At 36.3% G+C, this 20,327-nt stretch overlaps 3 protein-coding genes across 4 annotated transcripts; 1 reads left to right on the top strand and 2 right to left on the bottom strand.

Moving 5' to 3' along the window:
* Window positions 1-2,791: 2,791 nt before the first annotated feature.
* LOC105640341 (2-oxoglutarate (2OG) and Fe(II)-dependent oxygenase superfamily protein) lies at window positions 2,792-7,354 on the bottom strand. Of its 2 annotated transcripts, none has more exons than XM_012224623.4 (9): window positions 6,977-7,354; window positions 6,711-6,863; window positions 5,511-5,673; window positions 5,252-5,369; window positions 4,715-4,784; window positions 4,541-4,621; window positions 4,202-4,258; window positions 3,996-4,107; window positions 2,792-3,332 (listed from the first exon to the last, which is right to left on the bottom strand). In XM_012224623.4, the coding sequence occupies exons 1-9, from the start codon at window positions 7,217-7,219 to the stop codon at window positions 2,869-2,871; spliced, it is 1,461 nt and encodes a 486-aa protein (XP_012080013.1). In that variant the 5' UTR covers window positions 7,220-7,354; the 3' UTR covers window positions 2,792-2,868. The 2 variants fall into 2 exon arrangements, with proteins under 2 accessions (XP_012080013.1, XP_089571895.1); XM_089715769.1 differs by lacking the exon at window positions 2,792-3,332 and adding an exon at window positions 3,477-3,894.
* Window positions 7,355-7,623: 269 nt separating this feature from the next.
* On the top strand, window positions 7,624-11,616 carry LOC105640340 (cell division cycle protein 48 homolog). Its single transcript, XM_012224622.4, has 9 exons — window positions 7,624-7,838; window positions 8,136-8,301; window positions 8,396-8,624; window positions 8,730-9,496; window positions 9,590-9,811; window positions 9,988-10,059; window positions 10,191-10,472; window positions 10,598-10,957; window positions 11,072-11,616. Exons 1-9 carry the CDS (start codon window positions 7,795-7,797, stop codon window positions 11,369-11,371), a joined length of 2,442 nt encoding a protein of 813 aa, XP_012080012.1. The 5' UTR covers window positions 7,624-7,794; the 3' UTR covers window positions 11,372-11,616.
* Window positions 11,617-12,935: 1,319 nt separating this feature from the next.
* On the bottom strand, window positions 12,936-16,700 carry LOC105640339 (uncharacterized). The gene is made up of 2 exons (XM_089715510.1): window positions 13,710-16,700; window positions 12,936-13,621 (listed from the first exon to the last, which is right to left on the bottom strand). The coding sequence occupies exons 1-2, from the start codon at window positions 16,549-16,551 to the stop codon at window positions 13,122-13,124; spliced, it is 3,342 nt and encodes a 1,113-aa protein (XP_089571636.1). The 5' UTR covers window positions 16,552-16,700; the 3' UTR covers window positions 12,936-13,121.
* Between the last annotated feature and the right edge of the window lie 3,627 nt (window positions 16,701-20,327).

Here is a 20,327-nt window from a genome sequence, read left to right as displayed (position 1 = left end):
GGGAAGCATCAAGAAATGTAAAATTTTATTATTTTTATCTTGTATTTTGCATACTTAAATGAACCTTCTCTTCAGTAGTATACTATGCCAAAGCTGCAACCCTGTTCCTGAAAAATAAAATAAATGTATCTCAGTGGCCACCATAACAATTTTTTAAGAAATAATATTTAAAATAGCCAAACAGAAGGACTAATTAATATCATATAATTATATAATTTTATGAAAATTCATAATCAATAACTGCAACAACCTTTCTTCTCCAACCAAGCTTTGTCCTTTTTCCAAAATGGATTTCATCTCAACTCTTGCTTAAAAACTAAACTAAGAAATGCATTAGATATAAAATTCATAATTGATGTACTTTATTTTTTCTAAAGACCCTAGGTCCATCTGCTAAAACAGTGTCCTGTCTTTCAAAAAGTCAATATATTGATGTAACCAACCACACCACCATATCTCTCTTGGGCCAGATCCTTCCCTGTTCATGTATAGATAAAAAAAATGGCAGATTTAGATCAAAAGTAAATTTATACATACTGTAATAACATTTTAATTTAATTTACTGATAACTGCAGAAGAATTTTGCAGCAGAGTTAAATTGATTTGTTTGATGGAAAGAATGTTAGATTGTTAGGATTTCTGTGTCAGTGCTGATGAGTTGAACTGGAAAGGCATGGAAAAGATACTTTAAGCATGAAAAGCAAAGAAACAAGCACCTTTAAGGAACGAGTTCAAGTAAAGGAAAAATGCATATTATTAGTCTTCCATTACAAGAAAAAATGTGCCATATATTTAAAATACAAAATAATGAGAAATATTTTGTTCTTTTACTTTATCTTTTCCACATTGACTGTTATTATTATAATTCTAAACACAAATGAAAGCATAATGTTCCTCTTTTTTAATAATAATAATAATAATGAAAACCTGAAACCAGCTTCAGTTTCTTGTTTACATCTCAGTTATACACTGTTTCCTTAAGATAATATAGTTCAGAAGCACATGCAACCCAATTAATTGCTCTGTATGCAAAATATTATGCCATTTGAATCTCACCTCCACACGAGTATCTTTCTAGTAAGCACATGCAAACATTCAACCTAAAAAGGGGTGTGACTAGCCATCAGAGTAATACAGGCAGCAAAATCATTTACTTAGAAAATGCGATCGAATTTTGCTACAATACAGTAACTTCCAAGGGTAAAAATAGAAGAATTAGAGTCCAAAACGTCAACTACTGATTTGTACCATTCTTTCAGTTCTGTTGCTATTATACCAGCACATAAGTTCTGCCCACATCAATCCACAGTTAAAGAAATTACCCAGGTTCATCTAAAGTTCTTGCCTCCTAAGTCCTAAAAGAACTACCAATCCATATATAGTGAATTGGATAATTACTGAGTCATGGTTAGCTTCCTAAATCCTATTCTTATTCAAATAAATATAAAGAAAGATAGATTTTCCTCGAGTGTTGTGGTTGAGAACCACCTTGAAGAAACAAATATATGAATACACAAACAAAATGAATATAGAAATACCTGTACTCTAAAAATGCTTTGTCACATAAAATTGGAACATTAAAGTCACAATTTTTATCACGCAAGCCCAATCATATTGCCCTTTGAAATGGGCTTGGAGTTACCCATTTGATGAAGTTGATACTTGGGTCTAACTAGAAGCAATTATATTAGTTTGTCAAAGTATTGAATTCTTTTGTGATGGGAGGATCATCATCCATACCAATGAAAAATCGGAATAGAGAAACAAGAAGATATAATTTCATGGATATGCTACACGGACAACATAAAAATAGAAAATTTACAAGACTGTAACTCTGTGAGAAAGAGAAGTAAAATGAACAATATGGTTTGGGAAAATCATGAGATATGCCGTTTATGAAAGAATTACCAGATGTCACGGTTGTAGTGTCGGTGTGGCGGTGGAGGTTATGGCAGCAGGCCGTTGTGCCGGCTCGGGTCGTTTGAGTTAATGACTGGCTATTTAATTGAATGACTTGTCCTTCAACCACTGTTTCCTTAATCTCTGTAGAGCCGAAGATGAGTTTGATAGACGAATGGGAAGGGAAATTATTTTCCTCTGGTTAACATTGAACCCAGGCGCTAATGTAGTTCAGTAAAACGGCAATGCACGTGCTCAAAACAATTAATTAACCCAAATCAACGGTTTCTATCAAAAGAAAACGACAACTTTGCGCAATGAGTCCGTTACGTCGTTCACGCCAGTACACGTTTGATAAACGCTAAAAACGACTAGTGCTAACTCCTGTCCTAAGAGACATAACCTTCTTTGCATAATTACACTGGATTCCCCTTTTCCAAGTTAATCACTCTATTAGCAGACACCATTTCTTCGAAATCTTCGCATTTGCAAACAGGACAGAGATTTCGTCGTTTGACATATATGGAGTCGCCATGAAAGAAGCATTGTCATCTTCCGATGAACAACTCAATCATCATAAAAATGGAGAGAGATTCACAATTCTAGCGTGAGAAAATTATCACCAGTGCCCTTTGAAACCCTTGATTTTGCAATCTTCCGTCATAGAACTATCACCTGTTTAGTTGGCAAAACCAATCTCTTCCGTTTTGGCGGAGACGACCAAACTCGAAAGCACCAGATTTTTGTGCTCGGCCAATTACGACGCCGTTTACGAATGACGACAAACGCTAAGCATTTTGGGCTTGGGCCTATTAAATTGGGCATAGTGTATGATTTAGGTTTAGGATATGTATATAATCATCAGTATCCCAATTGAATAAATTAGAAAGAGTTGAATGTCCTAATTTGGAATACATAAAAATTAACAGTGGAATATGAAAATTACAGCATTAAATCTTTGACGATTCGCTAGCAATCTAATGTAGGCTGCAAAATATTTTCCTCACAGCAAGTGTTTCCAAGTTTTGTTATAACATAGTCTATGAAGTTAACAAAATCTTCAAAACTACAGATTGAAGAACTATACTCTAAAAGATCAATTACCAAAGCTTTCTTGGTATTGCTATTCCATTCCTGTTGTTCATGTATCACACCATATGTTCTGCCCATGTCAGAACACAGCTTAAGAAACTCAGGATCATCCAAAGTTTCTTTCAAATCCAAGAAGAAGCCTCCATTTGCAGCCACCCCTTCACTGGATTTCATTTTAAGTGCAATTTTCTGTATTGAAGTTAAATTGATAGCTAATTGCTGATTCACTTTGTATGATCTGCTGAATAAGATTTTATTGTCTCTGCATCGACAGTAGAGTTGAACAGCATTGGCCAAGAAGAAACGTGCCAGGAAGATAAAGAAATCTATAAAATTCATGCCTGCTAAAAAACAACTAATCAGTACACAGCATCGGTTTTGTATAATCTCATAAGCATCATCATTTTAAGGGCACATGTAATGGGAACGCTACGAATTGTCAACACAACCTGAAACCAACAAATGTTCAATTGACTAAAAGAATAGACAGCGAACCAATTCAAATCTTCATTATAATCCCATGGCTGGAAGGTTAACTTAACTAAGCAACTTTAGTCAGTACATTATGCTAGCTTAAGAAAGAGCTAAATACATGCAGCTTCATGCTCAAATTTAGTGGATAAACACTTTCAACAGCCACCAAATTTCGGCTGATGTATTTTGAGTTAAAGATGCCTAAAGAAATTCATTCATTGCATATAGAAAATTTTATGACTTGCACCAAGTAAAATACTACATGATGGAGCCTTGTGCAGACAAACCAATGATTTTTAGACTCTAGCAGTTAAGAAAATGCAAGGGAGCTTTTATTGGTGCCAATTTTGTAAATAGAAGACTGTCTGGTTAGGAGATGACCGTAACAAAAATTTTGGCTTCAGCCTATTTAACTGCATCAGCACATATCTGGGGGGAAAAAAAAAAGAAAGAAAGAAAGAAAGAAAGAAAGAAAGATTAACAATGAAATATGCTATAATAAATTATTATTCCACTATCTAATAATTCACCTGTGTTAGCTGCAAGATTGCGTTGGCAGACACCTTCAAAATCATCACAGATATCCCTGATGTCTTCTATGTACTCTTTTGCCTCCTTGTAGTCTTTCCATAGCAAATCCCACTGAAGGAACAAGAAAATTAATTAAGAGTTCTTGCCTTCCCTAATTTTATTCAGATATATGACTTTCCATTATGAATTACTAAACTTTACTTACCACCCAACAAAGATTATATGCATTGAACCAATTGTGGTTTATCGATACTGTATCTTCCTGAAAATATAACAGTTCAAGGTTTGAAGCAAAATAAGTAAATAACTAGATTCCTATGTGAAAATGCTTTGTCCCATAGAATTGGCACCCTAAAGTCAAGTTTTCAAAAATAATGATAAATGAGCTTCAAATGGCCCATTTCCTAGATCTAACTTGCATTTATAGTAAAAGTAACGAGATTCCCTTTTAAATGTTGAATACTTTCATAATGAGGGGTGATCAAGCACAAATAGTACCATATTTGCATGTGTAAGATAAAAAATGAAACAGAGTGCAAGATACCAGATTATGAACTTGATGATACCATCCACTAGGCACAAAGATAATTTCGTTGCAGTCCTGAATGCATTCCAACCAGATAGCCTACACTCGCAACATGAGCAATACAAACGCACAAACACATTTAAAATAGTGCGGGAAATAGAAACTATAATATGATGATATAGATTAGGTTACCTTCTTAAAACCTGGAAATATCGTTTCGCTAACATCATCAAATATGTTATAAACAGTGTTCTTCAAGTTCCTGGATCAAGATGGAGATGAAATTTCAAAAACAATAAAACCATTCTTATTGTTGTTGACACAGAAAAATTGATGTAAATTTTGGCAATAGGATTAGGATATAAGGTTGCTTGTTTAATGGCTGGTGACTAGGTACACATAAAGAACACAAATTTATCCAAAGCAAATTTTGACAGAGAACAGAAAGTCAATTGTTGCCAGTTTGATTGCATAGGAAATTCTTGGTATAATTGATTTTTGGATAAACAAGAGAATTCCAATGAGTTGATGTTTCCTTGTGTTTCAATTTCATATAGCACTGTAAAGGATTTTCACTGTTTTAAGGGGCAAAATATTTGGAAGATAAGGGACTTAGAGTTAGTTCCACTTGCAGCATGATATGAGCCTGTTTATACAATATCTATTGAATTAGTAATATATATATATATATATATATATATATATATAGAAAAGTAGTTATAGACATACCTGTCAAATATAAGATGACACTGGGGAGGAGACAGAAAAAGCCACTTCTTCTTCCCACAAACATTTGCTGACCAACTGTATGACCTGAAAACATCAGCATGAAGAGGAGTCCAAGATCCTGCCCATAATATTAAAAGTTTTATAAGTTTCCTTCAGGATGAAGTTTAACTACACAAAAACAAACTAATAGGCAATACAAACTTGACCCACATCTTATATCTTACAAGAAACATAATAAGTTCTCAACAACTATGCTCACCTTTTGCTCCCATATAAACAAAACGATAGTCCGAGCAGCATATTTCATTATTGTCCTGGTAAGTGACAGGATCTTTATGGATGCAATGATGGTCGAGATATAGGTTGAGCCAGTCATCAGAAAAATATATTGGGGTTCTGTATGCTACATATTCAGGGTATTCCTGAGAATTAAGATAAAAGAAGATAAGAAAACAGGTGAGACAGTCGAACGACCAAGGCTCTAACTTATGCACGATAGACACAATGGTGCGACAGGTAGTGGAAATAACCTCTTGGTTGTTAAGACTCTTTTATTAACAAAACTGCAAAATTAGAATCTGCACCTGAAGGAAAAGTAATTACATTAAGTTTTCGGCAAAACCAATCCCATCAAATCTTATACCAAGAGTGAATTAATTACCACAGAAGGATACTTCAAATCGACATATTCACAGTTCACGATGACGATGGAATAAATGGTGGCATGCTTGCAGCTGAGTAAAAATGAATTATGCAAAAGCAAGTACGTCCACATTGGCTTTTGAGTTACATTTCAAAATGATTTCTAAGTTGCTCAAGTGCTTCCTTTATTAAAAAAAAAAAAAAAAAAGACTGATATAATCAAAATCTATAGCTTATACTTCCTCAGTTCCTCCTTTTCTCTTTTACATAATTGGCTGACTACAAATTTGATCAATGCACAATTTCAATGAGAATCAAAGACGTGGAGGCCCAATGATGAACTAGAAAGAATGTTTTATTCTAAATTAGACAGTGACCACTGTGATGGATGCCAAAATTGCCTGCTTCTTAGCACCATGTAAAGTTTCCATGCATACAAGGTGATTGCAGAGTTCTTCTCAGGTGTCAACCTGGCATCAAAGTATCTTTATTTTCTAAAACCTTCCTTAGACTCCTATTAACTAATGTAACATCCACAAAAAGACATTATTAAGAGCAACTCTTATTTGCAACCACCCCTAAAAGGTTGCAGCTCGCTCTTTCCCATCAAAAACCATGTTCAAGATGATTACATAATTTTAAAAAAAAATAAAGAAATTCAACATTTGATTACATGTTGTACCATTTAATCGAACGGAGACTTGATCATTCCAAGAATCACTTTGTTTCAGTTAAGTGATGTGGAAGACATGGAAATTAAACTGTGGACCGAAAGAAAAACTGAAACTGCAAATGCAAAATAACCTAAAAACTGTACCTTTACAAAGTGCCAATCCTTCAAATATAGCAAGGATTTTTCATTGTCCACATCATGAGAAGCATTACCCTCAACCCAATTGTCAATGAATTCTGAAACTGTCATTTCTACTCTCTTCTGATCCGTAAATTCTCTAGTCCCACAATCTGCGACCTTGAAAAGAAAAAAAAAAAAAAAAAAGCTATAGTTTCAAAAGGAAAAGAAAAGAAATTCATAGAACCATTGTCCTAAAATTATAAAAAAGGTGAAAATGATCAAGTGGATACCTGAACTTTGGATTTACCAAAAAGGGTAGAAAAGAATTGAAGATTCGGGAAGCCATCAGCAGTGACCCAATCTTCGCAAGCTCTCCAGTCGTCCATGAGACCCGTTAACACCACTGGTTGGTTCTTTGCTAAATATCTCTCGATGAACTCATTATAGCTCAGTTCTTTACCATTCACTTTCTCTATTTGCCCTCCAATCTCTATACCCATCTCTCTCTCCCTCTCGTCGCTTTGGAAGACCATGCAGGGAGATTGGGGAACCAAAGCACCAGATTTTCTTAATTCGTCTTCTTGAGCAACTCAGTTTGCAGCAATTGCACGACTGGTCGTTTCAAACTCACGCCCTCGAAAGTCTAACTTATACTATCAGTTAAAGAACTGGCGTTGAACGACGATGGAATTTACTTATTTATTGCGAAATAAACAAAAAAAGATACAAACGGCCAGCCGTAGAGTTACTTGTATATGATTTAACGAAGTGGATGATTGTTCTCCTTACAGATGCTCTGACGTGGCGAGCCTTGAGTGGAAACAACACTTGCTGGGAAAAATTCATTGGATAGAGACCCGTCTGCGTAACTAGCGGTAGGCGGTTTCCGGTATATACCAATCCGAAACTAATCCCGAGTCCTACTGAAAAGTTGAAAAACCATGATCAGCGACGATTCCTCTTTTCTATTTCCTATAAATATCGAAGAAAGAAAGTTCGTATTAAGTTTATCAGAGGTTCATTCTCTTCATTGGTTAGTAACTAACACGATTGAAACTCGTAAACCCTAACACAGCTGTATTAGAAAGGACACAATTTCTTGTTATCGATGGCGGATCCAAGCTCTAGCCAGCCCTCTTCTTCCTCTGACCCGTACGTGGCATCTTAATTTTCATTTTGTTCGATTGTTGTTTTTTGAGTGTATTTCTGCCTGTGTTAGTTTTATGTTCTTTGGTATTTGTTCACAAAGCTTTGAACTTTCTTTAAACCGAAGGCATGACCTTGTTGGTGAAAATTAGAATGTTGTTTTGATGGTTTTCTGTTTGGAAGAATAGTTTTATATTATTTTTATGTGCTTCTTCTGATCAAATGTAACTGTTTTGTAGCTAGTCATTGTTGTCTTCTGTTAATTCAATATGTTTTTGTGTTGTTTGGCTATATAAATTACAGAAAAAGTGGTAAAAGAGATTATTCCACTGCAATTTTGGAGAGAAAGAAGTCTCCCAACCGTCTTGTTGTTGATGAGGCCATTAATGATGATAATTCTGTGGTTTCTATGCATCCTGATACCATGGAAAAGCTTCAACTTTTTAGGGGAGATACTGTACTAATTAAGGTAACTATATTTCTGGTTAACACTGTATTACCTTTTGTACTCTTTAAGAATTTTGATTCTCAGTTCATTCCTTTTCTTTCCCTCTAATGCACAGGGGAAAAAGAGAAGAGACACAGTTTGCATTGTTCTCGCTGACGAACAATGCGAAGAACCCAAAATCAGAATGAACAAAGTCGTCAGATCTAATCTTAGAGTACGCCTTGGAGATGTGGTTTCTGTCCATCAATGTCCTGATGTGAAGTATGGGAAGAGGGTCCACATTCTTCCAATTGACGACACTATTGAGGGTGTTACAGGCAATCTCTTCGATGCATATTTAAAGCGTGAGTTTCTTGTTTTTGAATTTGCATTGTGACCCATTTTCTCGTTTTGCAGTTAAATTATGTTTTCTTATGATAATCTAAGGATGATTTTTTTGGGCTCACCAGCATATTTCTTGGAATCTTACCGGCCTGTGAGGAAGGGTGACCTATTCTTGGTCAGGGGTGGTATGCGAAGTGTTGAATTTAAAGTGATTGAGACAGACCCTGGTGAATATTGTGTTGTTGCACCAGACACTGAAATATTCTGTGAAGGAGAGCCTATCAAGCGTGAGGATGAGGAGAGATTGAATGAGGTGGGCTATGATGATGTTGGTGGTGTTAGGAAGCAAATGGCTCAGATTCGTGAGCTAGTAGAACTTCCTCTTAGGCACCCACAACTTTTCAAATCAATTGGTGTGAAGCCTCCCAAAGGTATTTTGCTCTATGGGCCACCTGGTTCTGGAAAAACTCTGATCGCAAGAGCTGTAGCAAATGAAACAGGTGCATTCTTCTTTTTAATTAATGGTCCTGAGATTATGTCAAAGTTGGCTGGTGAGAGTGAGAGCAACTTGAGGAAGGCATTTGAGGAAGCTGAAAAGAATGCTCCATCCATTATCTTTATTGATGAGATTGATTCTATTGCTCCAAAGAGGGAAAAGACCCATGGTGAGGTGGAGAGGCGTATAGTATCGCAACTTTTGACGTTAATGGATGGCCTTAAGAGCAGGGCACATGTTATTGTTATGGGAGCTACCAATAGGCCTAACAGTATTGACCCAGCTCTGAGGAGATATGGGAGATTTGATAGAGAGATTGACATCGGTGTGCCAGATGAAATTGGACGTTTGGAAGTTCTCAGAATACATACTAAAAACATGAAACTTGCTGAAGATGTGAGTGACTGGACAACTACATTCTTCTCATGTATTAGATGTTGCTCTAAAAATTAATGTATGAACTGACGTTCAACTGATATTTTGTTTCAGGTTGATCTTGAAAGAGTTGCAAAAGATACACATGGTTATGTTGGTGCTGATCTTGCTGCCCTTTGCACAGAGGCTGCTCTTCAGTGTATTAGAGAGAAAATGGATGTCATTGACTTGGAGGATGAGACAATCGATGCTGAGGTGTTAAACTCAATGGCCGTGACCAATGAACACTTCCAGACTGCATTGGGATCTTCAAATCCATCAGCCTTACGTGAAACAGTGAGTACACATGGACATATAAATTGTTGCAATTATGCTAATTGTAAATGGTTCTTGAAGATACTTGTGTGTTTCCTGAGAATAACACGTTTCTGTGTGAGCACTTGTGTGTTCCTGTTTGATAGTGTTCTTTATTTCCACTGGGAATAATAAAACATATTTTCTACGTTTTATAGGTTGTGGAGGTTCCTAATGTCTCATGGGAAGACATTGGTGGATTGGAAAATGTTAAAAGAGAGCTTCAAGAGGTTTGTGATCTATTGATATTTAATGATTTTCACCTTTGAAATATGTTCAATATGACTTTGGCATTTCCCCTTCTTTCTTCCATTCTTTATAGGATTGAATCATATACTAATAAGTTTGTTGCTACTGGCAGACTGTCCAATATCCTGTTGAACATCCAGAGAAGTTCGAGAAATTTGGCATGTCACCTTCTAAAGGTGTTCTCTTTTATGGACCTCCTGGTTGTGGTAAAACCTTACTCGCAAAAGCAATTGCAAATGAATGCCAGGCCAACTTCATAAGTGTTAAAGGTCCTGAGCTTCTGACTATGTGGTTTGGAGAAAGTGAAGCAAACGTGCGGGAAATATTTGACAAAGCACGGCAATCTGCTCCTTGTGTACTTTTCTTTGATGAACTTGATTCAATTGCAACTCAGGTATTCACACTTGCATTTATCAGAGGGTGTCCTTCCTGTGTTCAGCACTTTCAATTAGTTAACTACAGTTTATTCTAGTTTTCAATTGCTTATACAATTTTGCATTTGCTTCTCTCTGCTTCCAGCGCGGTAGCTCTGTTGGAGATGCTGGGGGTGCTGCAGATAGAGTCTTGAATCAACTTCTGACAGAAATGGATGGAATGACAGCTAAAAAGACAGTGTTTATCATTGGTGCAACAAACAGGCCAGATATTATTGACCCAGCATTGCTTAGGCCTGGTCGCTTGGACCAGTTGATTTATATCCCTCTACCTGATGAAGCTTCCCGTCTTCAGATATTTAAAGCATGTTTGCGCAAGTCACCTGTCTCCAGGGATGTTGACCTGACTGCTCTTGCACGACATACTCATGGTTTTAGTGGCGCAGATATCACTGAAATTTGCCAGCGTGCTTGCAAATATGCAATTAGAGAAAATATTGAGAAGGTAATGGGTTTTCATTGGAAGTGCTTTGTTTTTAGTTTGTGTTAGGATAATGACCTACTGATGTCACCTATGTTGTATTATTGTGCTTTCATTAACAATTTTAAAAAATGACAGGATATTGAGAGAGAGAAAAGGAAGCAAGAGAACCCTGAGGCCATGGAAGAAGATGATGTTGATGAAGTCCCTGAGATAAAGGCAGCTCATTTTGAGGAATCAATGAAGTATGCCCGCCGAAGTGTTAGTGATGCTGACATCAGGAAGTATCAGCTCTTTGCTCAGACCCTGCAACAATCTCGTGGTATTGGAAGTGAGTTTAGGTTTTCAGATCACTCTGAGAATGCTGCAGCTGGAGGAGCTTCAGATCCATTTGCTTCAGCAACAGCTGCTGGAGACGATGATGATCTCTATAACTAAGCCTCTTTAAGTTCTGTGTAATTTCCACCGCTGAGCCACAAAATAGACAGTAACATATTAGATGTTTCGTTGAAGAATTTTAACTTAAAATATATGTTGGGTTTCTGCTAAATGCAAGAATGTGGGATGGACATCAGTAATACGAGAATGTTTTGAGGAGTAAAGGTCTGATCTTTTTAGCATATTTCGCACATACAAGTGATGTTTGCCTTGTTACTTTCTTCAATAAATGATAATTTTCTGTATTCCCCTTCTCTACATAGTATTTCAAGTTTTTAAGCTACGAGGGGCATTGCTTTCTCTGTACATAACATCAATATGAAAAAGTTGTTTCACGTCGATCCTTTTAAAATTGATAAAATAACAAATAAAAAAGATGGCTTAAATTGCAATCTTTATCCTCTTCTCCCATCCTTTTGTATATTCCAATGCACTCACTCGCCTCTGACCTCTTTCTCTCTTTACCTATTTGCTTTGTGGTCGTCCAAATCAAGGCAGATGCTTCGAGCATTTTGATTTTTCAAATCTTATAAGGATGTGATTGTTCATCTGTCTCCTTGTTTGGTGTGATGTTGATCTTCATAGACACTTCTTGGGACTTGATTTGTTAAGTATTAAAGTTCAAGTATAATTTTGTTTGCAGGGTTGGCCTTTCAATTATTTCACTCACTCTTATCTTTTATGTTCACAGGCAACTTTTTAGTAATAGTTTGATAAAAGTTTAGTCCGTCGAAGGCATGAGTTGGATTAGATAAACGTGGGATGTAGGAACCGATTCCAAATGCATGTGTGGAGGCGCAGAGCACAGTATCATAATTCATACGTTAAAGTCCGTTAATTAGAAGTTACTAAAGTTAAAACTGCAAAAACATTTTTAGGTCCCAACAACAACAACAGGGTCAGGATAGGTATTAGAATCCTCCCAAAGATCTGATCTGACGTTTGGTGGGGGCCCATTAGGTATTAAGCAAAATGTACTCGTGTTATTTTGCATGTGCATCACGTGATCGTCACTGCATAAAAAGGACGATAAAGCCCAACTTTCATCACTTGTTTGTCCCGGTTAACAGTTAACTCTGCGTTCGGAAAAGACAAAAAAAACAATTAATTTCTATTTATTATCAATTGGGACAAAGCTAGCACTTATAATGTGTGTGGGGGATAAAAAGGGAAAACGAAAATCAAAATTAAATAATAATTAATTGAAGAAGAAGAGTGAGAAATGAAATTAGGAGGCAGGCAACCAGACAGTACAGAATTGTTGATTGACATTGAAAGAGGAATTTTAGTTACTACTACTTGTCGTTTGCGTGTCTGATTATCACTTTCCCATAATTCTTCTTTGTTGCCTTTCTTTCCTTCACCTGGTACCCCACTTTCTTTCATTCTTTGTAATTGGTACTGATTTTTACAAAGTTCTGTAAAATTCCCGTAGCCACACGTTTGAACAAAGTGAAAATATCTCGGTGCATTTTCAATTTTAGTTTTTTACAATTTTAATTTATTTTTAAGATGAAAATTTTTATATTGATGACATGAAACTCAAGAGTCATGGGATTCTGGATTCTAGATAACCAGACAGCATTTATAATCAACGTGGTATATGTACCTCATTTACCATCTCAGTCAGTAGTCAAAAACACTTGCTGACTTTTTTTTTTTTTTCCTTATGTACCCTGGCCTACTACCTATGTAAACAATATAGTACACAAAATCTTCACTGTTCTACAGAGGTAATTCGCATGGCATGCTATTGATTTTTGGGAGCATAATTAGCCGAAGAAGATGAATAAGCAAGTGAACAATTAGAAGAGCCTTGAAGCATTAACAGTTGAGCTGGGGTCACTGAAGATGATGAATACGACGGGGTTTCTGTCGTTTTAGAGGGTTTGGTGGTCGGCTTGTGGCCCTCACTTCCTATTGTAGGCTCGTGTCGAATTTCTTTCAATAATGCTGCCACATCTTTCATTGTCGGACGATCGTCTGCGCGATTGCTCGTGCAAAGGAGAGAGATTCCAAGCGCTTGAAGCATTTCCTGTATTTGTGTATCGGGATGGCCTTGTAATTTCGGGTCGAGAATCTCCACTGGGTCCTTCTTGCTCTTCAGGTGCTCTCTAACCCATTGGATCACATGTTGCTCCTCTGGGAACGATGGATCTACTGGCTTTTTTCCTGTTATTATCTCCAATAGCACTACTCCATAGCTATAAACATCGCTCTTCTCTGTTATTTTCAGCATGCAAGCGTACTCTGCGAATAAATAAAATGAAAATAATTAACACAATCCAAATCTATAGTTGTGGAAAAGAACCGGAAAATTGTAAAAATGAAAACTCACCAGGTGCAATGTAACCGTAGGACCCTGCAAATTGTGGGCTGGCTGAGAACGAGCTCTGGTCATCTTCAACCAGTCTAGCCAACCCGAAATCTGCCAAACATGCCTCGTATCGGTCTCCAAGCAAAATATTGTGCGTTTTCACGTCTCGGTGTAAAATGGCCGGTACGCAGTCATGGTGTAAATACGCTAACCCCTCTGCTACTCCCAACGCTATCTTAAACCTTGTCTCCCATTCCATTGATCCAACAGTTCCTTCGTGTAACAGTTCTCCTAATGTTCCATTACTCATGTAATCATAAAACAGTAACTTCGTTTTTCGGTTCGCTCCCCATCCCAATAATCGGACGATATTTCGGTGCCGGATTCTCGCTAATGTTGCAATCTCGGATGAAAATGCGGCTGCTGAGAGTTTGTCCGCTGATTTGAATCTTTTAACTGCTACTGTTGAACCGGACGGAAGGCTCACCCTATATACAACGCCGGATCGCCCACGTCCTACGACGTTGCCAGCTGTCAATGCTCGCGTCACGTCCTCAATAGACAAGTCGAGTTTCTGGTATAACGTCACCTCCCACGGTGGGCCCATCTCAATGTCTGTATCGCCTTCGAGATCGCACTCATGGGTCCCTTGACGTCGCTTTTTGCTCCCGAAGATAATGTAGAGCGCCGCCAAGAGAAGTGCACACGCTGTGCACAGTAGTACCACCATAGCCACACGCGCTGCCGTCGCGCGTTTCATGCGCCTGTCACTGGGGCCGTAGCACTGGATGCCGGAGAAGCAAAGGTCGGGGTTGCCGGAGAGGACGCTGAGAGGAAGTTTTGAAAAGAATGGCGTTTCTGGTACCCGCCCCGATAATTTGTTGTGCGAGACATTGAGCACGACGAGATTTTGCAAGTTTGCCAGATATCGAAGATCGCCGATGAGCTGGTTGTAAGACAGATCCAGGATCCCAAGCTTATCTAACTCCGTGAATTCTGCCGGAATCTGACTGCTAAGTTGGTTACAGCTCAGATTCAATGCGATTTCCAACGATGGGATCTTGGCCAAATTGGACGGTATTCTCCCTGAGAACTGATTGTCACTCAGGTCCAATAGCTGCAGCTTGGAGCAGGAACCAAGTTGACTAGGAATCGGGCCTGTGAACCGGTTCTTCGATAGAATGAGTTTGGTGAGGGAGCGAAGCGAGCCAAGACTTGGACTCAATGTGCCCTCTATCAAATTATCAGAAAAATCAACTAGTTGCAGGGAAACAAGTTGGCTTAAACTCTGTGGCAAGTTACCAGAAATAGAATTTGAATGCAAATCTAAGAACGTTAGATTCTGGCAACCGGAGAATTCCTCCGGAATAACCCCAGTAAGACGATTGGATCCGAGATCTAAAAAGTTCAAGTTCTTCAAGTTTCCAATCTGCGGTGGAATTGATCCACTGAGCTTGTTGTTGTTAGCTCGAAACCGAATCAGAGAAGAGCAATTTCCGATCCCAGAAGGAATTTCGCCAGAAAGATTATTGGAGAGGAGCAAAAGTTTGTTAAGTAGCTTGAGCTGAAATATTCCCTTTGGAATGGGACCCATCAAGCCGTTTTGAGATAAATCTACAGCCTCCAAATTTTGACAGTTGGAAATGGAAGCCGGTATATTGCCTTCAAGCTTGTTCTGCCACAGAAATAGCAGGGTCAGATTTGATAAGTTACCCAATTCAGAGGGAATTGCCCCAGTAATTTGGTTGTTATCGAGCTCGATATGAGTAATCTTCTTGCAGTTGCCCAATTCGGCCGGAATTTCGCCGGAGATTTGATTAACGCTCAGTTGGAGTTCCTCAAGAGCAGTTAGATTGCCAAATGTTTGAGGAATTGCTCCAGTGAGTGAATTCATGGATATGTCAATAACCAACATCTGGTTGCAGTTCCCTAACTCCGGAGGAATGATACCAACTAAGTTGTTTTGCCAGAGCAATAAGTTTTTGAGATTTCTGAGATTCCCTAATGTGCTTGGGATGGATCCGGTGAGCGAGTTTTCATAAAGGTAGATATTTTCAAGAAGGGTGCAATATCCGAGTTCTGGTGGGATTTGGCCAGAAAGAAGGGAGGTGTAAATGGCAATGGTTTGTAGTTTCTTTAGAAGGCCAAGAGTTGAAGGGAGAAAACCTGATATGCTTGTTTCAGCTAAGCCTAACAACACCAAATTGCTGCAGTTGCCAATTTCCTGTGGCAATTGGCCCTCAAGCTCCTTGTTGCCACCTGCTCTAATCACTTCAAGATTCTTTAATTTGCCTATGCTGGATGGTATGCCACCACTAAGTTGATTATCATAAAGGGTTAGCCATTTCAAGCCTGTAAGGTTTCCAATTTCAATTGGAATTGAGCCTGTGAGTCGATTTGAGTTGAGATAGAGTTCTTCAAGCTTGAACAAGTTACAAAGCTCAGTTGGGATTTCACCCGTTAAGGCATTCTCACTTAAGTCTAAAGATGTTAACTGGGGAAGAGAACCGATTTCTTTAGGTATTGTACCCGTAACGTTGGTTCCGGATAAGATGAGCTTGTTTAAGGTTACCAAGAAAGTGAAATTGGAGGGAAGTTTTCCAAACAAATCCACATACCTTAAATCCAATGCAACCACTTCATTGTTATAATTGCAAGTGATGCCATTCCAACCACAGGGAGTTTCATCACTAGCCACCCAATTTTTTAAAACTTCAGGCAATCCATTTAAGTTTGTCTTCCATGAAAGAAGAGTTTCGCCTTGCTGGTTAACGGCGAAAGCTGTAAAAGGAAAAGAAAAAAGAAGAAGAGCAAAAGAAGAGAGGACTAAGAAGGAGAAGAGAGTCCATGGATTTACAGGCATTACAACTATGCTACAAAATCCAATGAGAGGAACAGAAAGGAAAGGTTTGAGCCTAGGGAGGGACAACGGAATAAAACCCAAATCATGTCTCGTGGGCTATATGTTTTTTAATATATAATTCAAAAAAAAAAAAAAAAGGAATTGGCATAAAGAAATTGAAAGAAACCCAGAATCTCCGGATCCAAGAAACAGCTAGGCCATGATGTTTGTGCAGAGAGTAATGGTTTTATTTTTTCTTTTCCCCTTTGAGATAGTAATGGAATTTTAGGTAGGTGTTTTAAGCATTTGATTATGGTGGAAGAGAGATGGGGGGAAGGGAAGATAACTGTATTTTAATTTGAATGAGTGGGTGAGTGACTTTGTCTACACTTTTTCAGTGTAAGCTTTCTTATCATTTTCTGTGTTCCTGTACATTTTCTTTTCTATATTTTTCTTTTTCCTATCAAAACAGATGGATGAAATTGAAACCAATGCGTATTTGTCCAGTAGGATTTAAGGGGTCTGACTCGGACTCAGCTTTGTCTTCTTGGGTAGAGTTGTATAATATACGTGCCAAACACAATTTAAATATTTTTATAAATTATTTTACAATAAATGATCTTTAACATATACTATAAAGTTTTAAAAAAATTCATATATATTTTTAAAAATATATATATAATCAGTTCTAAAAAACAAAATCAAATTAGTAGAGATTTTTAGAAAGTTCAATTAAGTTGAATTCATATAAATCACCGTGTGTCCAACTGTCCATATCCCTTCATCATAGTCTATAAACTTCCATGAGTTTGGTTAGAGCAATTGCTTCAACTAGCACTATACGGTAGTTGAACCAATAATTTATTATTTCTAAATTCTTTTGTAGCAAAAAAAAAAAAAGAACCAGCTTTTGTTCACAAACTATGTTTATTCAATTACTTTTAGTCCATTGATCAGTGTACATTTTATTTATTAAATTTACCCAAAATAATAAAAAAGAATTTGCAAGAGTGAAAAGAAAAATGTAATGATATTCAACTTTATACTATAAAAATATTTACAGAAGTTAAAATGGCGTGGTGTTAATTTCATGCAATGAGCAAGTTAATTTAAAACGGCTACTTGCTCAGCGTAATTAGAGAGTTATGTCCAAAACCATACTTTTAAATTAAAGCTGCTACTTATAAAATGGTGAGACAGCATACAAGCTGAAAGCAAAAGATGCTTCCAGAAAACCTGAATTAAAAAAATGTATATTTATGCTGTTTTAGGAAGGATTTGGATCTTAAACAGAAAAATAGTTGAGATTCAGATCCAAGCCTGAACTAGAAAAATATGGATAGATACAATATAAATGAGATCTATGACAGGTCCATTAATTTAATTTGTACTATATATGAATCTTATACTATTTCATATAATAATATGTAATTAATTAATTTTTTTCATTTGCATACATGTTTTATTTCGAACGAGGATCAATGATTTTAATTAAGTCTCATTCCTAAATTTTATAACTAAAACTCGTTTAGAAATACAATCATTTTTGTTGATTTAAGCATTTGTTGCAGAATTGAGTAACTGAATTGATTCAATTTAGTATGATTAAATGCGTTTTCATATAATTAAATCTGTACTAATAACATAAAAATGGTTCAAGTTTAAGTTAATCATTCCAAACAGAATCACATATTTTGGATATAAAATACTAATGCGTCTAATTATGTATAAAACTGAATTGGAACCAAAAATCAAATGGTTATGAAATTATAAAAAATATGATCGAGCCGGATTGAAATAGATTGATTCGGTTTTTGGGTCAGACCGGTTATTGCTCACCCTAGTTTGTGAGGGTATAAAATGAATTAATTTGAAAAAGCAAATAGAAATTCTTCAAAGATTGAAAAATAATATTATCTGTCTGTCCACAACCTATAAAATCAGATAATCTTTTCTGAATTATAAAATATATATATGTATCGAACTTTTTATAACCTAAATAAAAAGTAATTAAGGCATCACGTGATGGGTGACAAAGCAAAACATAATTTGGTTTAAGGTTTAATAATTCAAATATATTAATTTGGGTATACCTCGTGAGTGACATTATTTTAGTAAAATAAACTCACAACTGTGTCTGATAGGAATCTAAGCACGAGACGAGAGCACATGGGGAAGGCAGGGAGAAGCCATGGGGTAGGACAGCTCCTTAAGTGAAATCCAAGTGTGTCCATGGCAGCAAAGCAATGGAAGAAAGAGACAAACACACCCTATCAAAACTAGACAAGCCCCCACGCTACCATTTGTTTTCTTTTCCTAATCTCTCTAATCATTACTTCTAATCCTGTTCATAGAACCCCATATGTACGAACCCTAGCTAAGCTAAATTCTAATGTACGTATAATGTTATTAATATTTATATAAAGTATTATGTAAACAGATATATTTTTACAACAAATTAGGTATTGGTCAGGGTGTCGAGCGATTTCAATTCTCGTAAAAATGAGAATATAAATTCGATCTTCAGAAAATATAATTTACTGAGAGAATTAAAAATTTTTACACTCTACCCTTCAAATTAAGCAAATTTTACCATGATGAAGTGATTGTCATGTTTTTATCAGCTGACATGAAATATTGAAATGAGTTTGGCCTTGCACCCAACTAATTAAGATATATATATATAAATACCTTTCGAAGCAGTTGAGCAGTTTAAGTGGTTACCAAAACCTTCAATTACTTTCACAATTATGAGACAAATATACCATAGCACTAACAGAAAATGACTCCATTTCTATAATATTTTTTGGGATTTTCTTTCCAACTCCAAAATAATTTTAATACATCTTATGTTATTTATATTTTCATTTAAAAATAATTTTAGTAGTAATGCCCAAATCACCCTATTCCAAAATAACACAAGACATTGACAAATATCAATATGCAATGTGTCGAAATTCTGGGCTATTGACAAAAATAACGCTCTCTATAAAACTATTTCTCAATTTAATGTCATTTCAAAACTATTTGATTATTTTTTTTTATTACACTGAAATCACAACTCAATTAGTGATCTTAATGCAATACTCTCTCTGCATATCAGAACAAACATTAAATTGATAAAAGGTTAAAAATGACATTATATTGGAAAATAGTCCTATGAAGAGCATTATAAGCATTATTTTTGTCAAAAGCTACGAAATTTCATTCCATGAGTTGACCCATTTGTCATTCTTATTTATGGCATGCCATTGAAGATCTTTTAATGGTGAGGAATAGGATAGGCAATCAAGTGAGTGTTAGAAAGTTAATTCTATCAATTTACCTACTGTCAAAGTCTACGATAAGGCCCTCCAATCTGAAAATGGACACTCAGATTTTACAATTCTTCCGTTTGATTAACAACAAATAGATCATAATCTGTGGAATACATAAATTCTATTATGGTCTCAATTTTATTATGTTGGAAGAAATGAAATTTAGTCCAATGTCTGAATTTTAAAATATTGATTAAGATCTTGACCGAATATATCCCAACCATGCACGCACTGATTAAATCTAGCACATAGAATTTATTTAAATTATTGATCCAATTTGCTTTATATATATATAAAATCCAAATTTAAATAATTGAATTTTTTTTTTTCAAATGGATATTATTCCCACTCGTGGTTTTTTGGAAGCCTACTTTTTTTTTTCTTTACTTTTTTCCCCAAATTAATAATTTTAGACAAGTGAGTGTAGCCTATGTTACAATAATTCTGCCCAACATTCTTTGATGGAAGGTACATAATTTA

Source organism: Jatropha curcas, chromosome 10, assembly GCF_041381405.1.
Source record: "Jatropha curcas cultivar XTBG-Jc1 chromosome 10, XTBG_Jcur_1.0, whole genome shotgun sequence".
In the NCBI taxonomy this organism is placed as follows: domain Eukaryota; kingdom Viridiplantae; phylum Streptophyta; class Magnoliopsida; order Malpighiales; family Euphorbiaceae; genus Jatropha; species Jatropha curcas.
The sequence above is the reverse complement of the archived record's forward strand: the minus strand, read 5'-3'. Positions and strand labels throughout refer to the sequence as shown.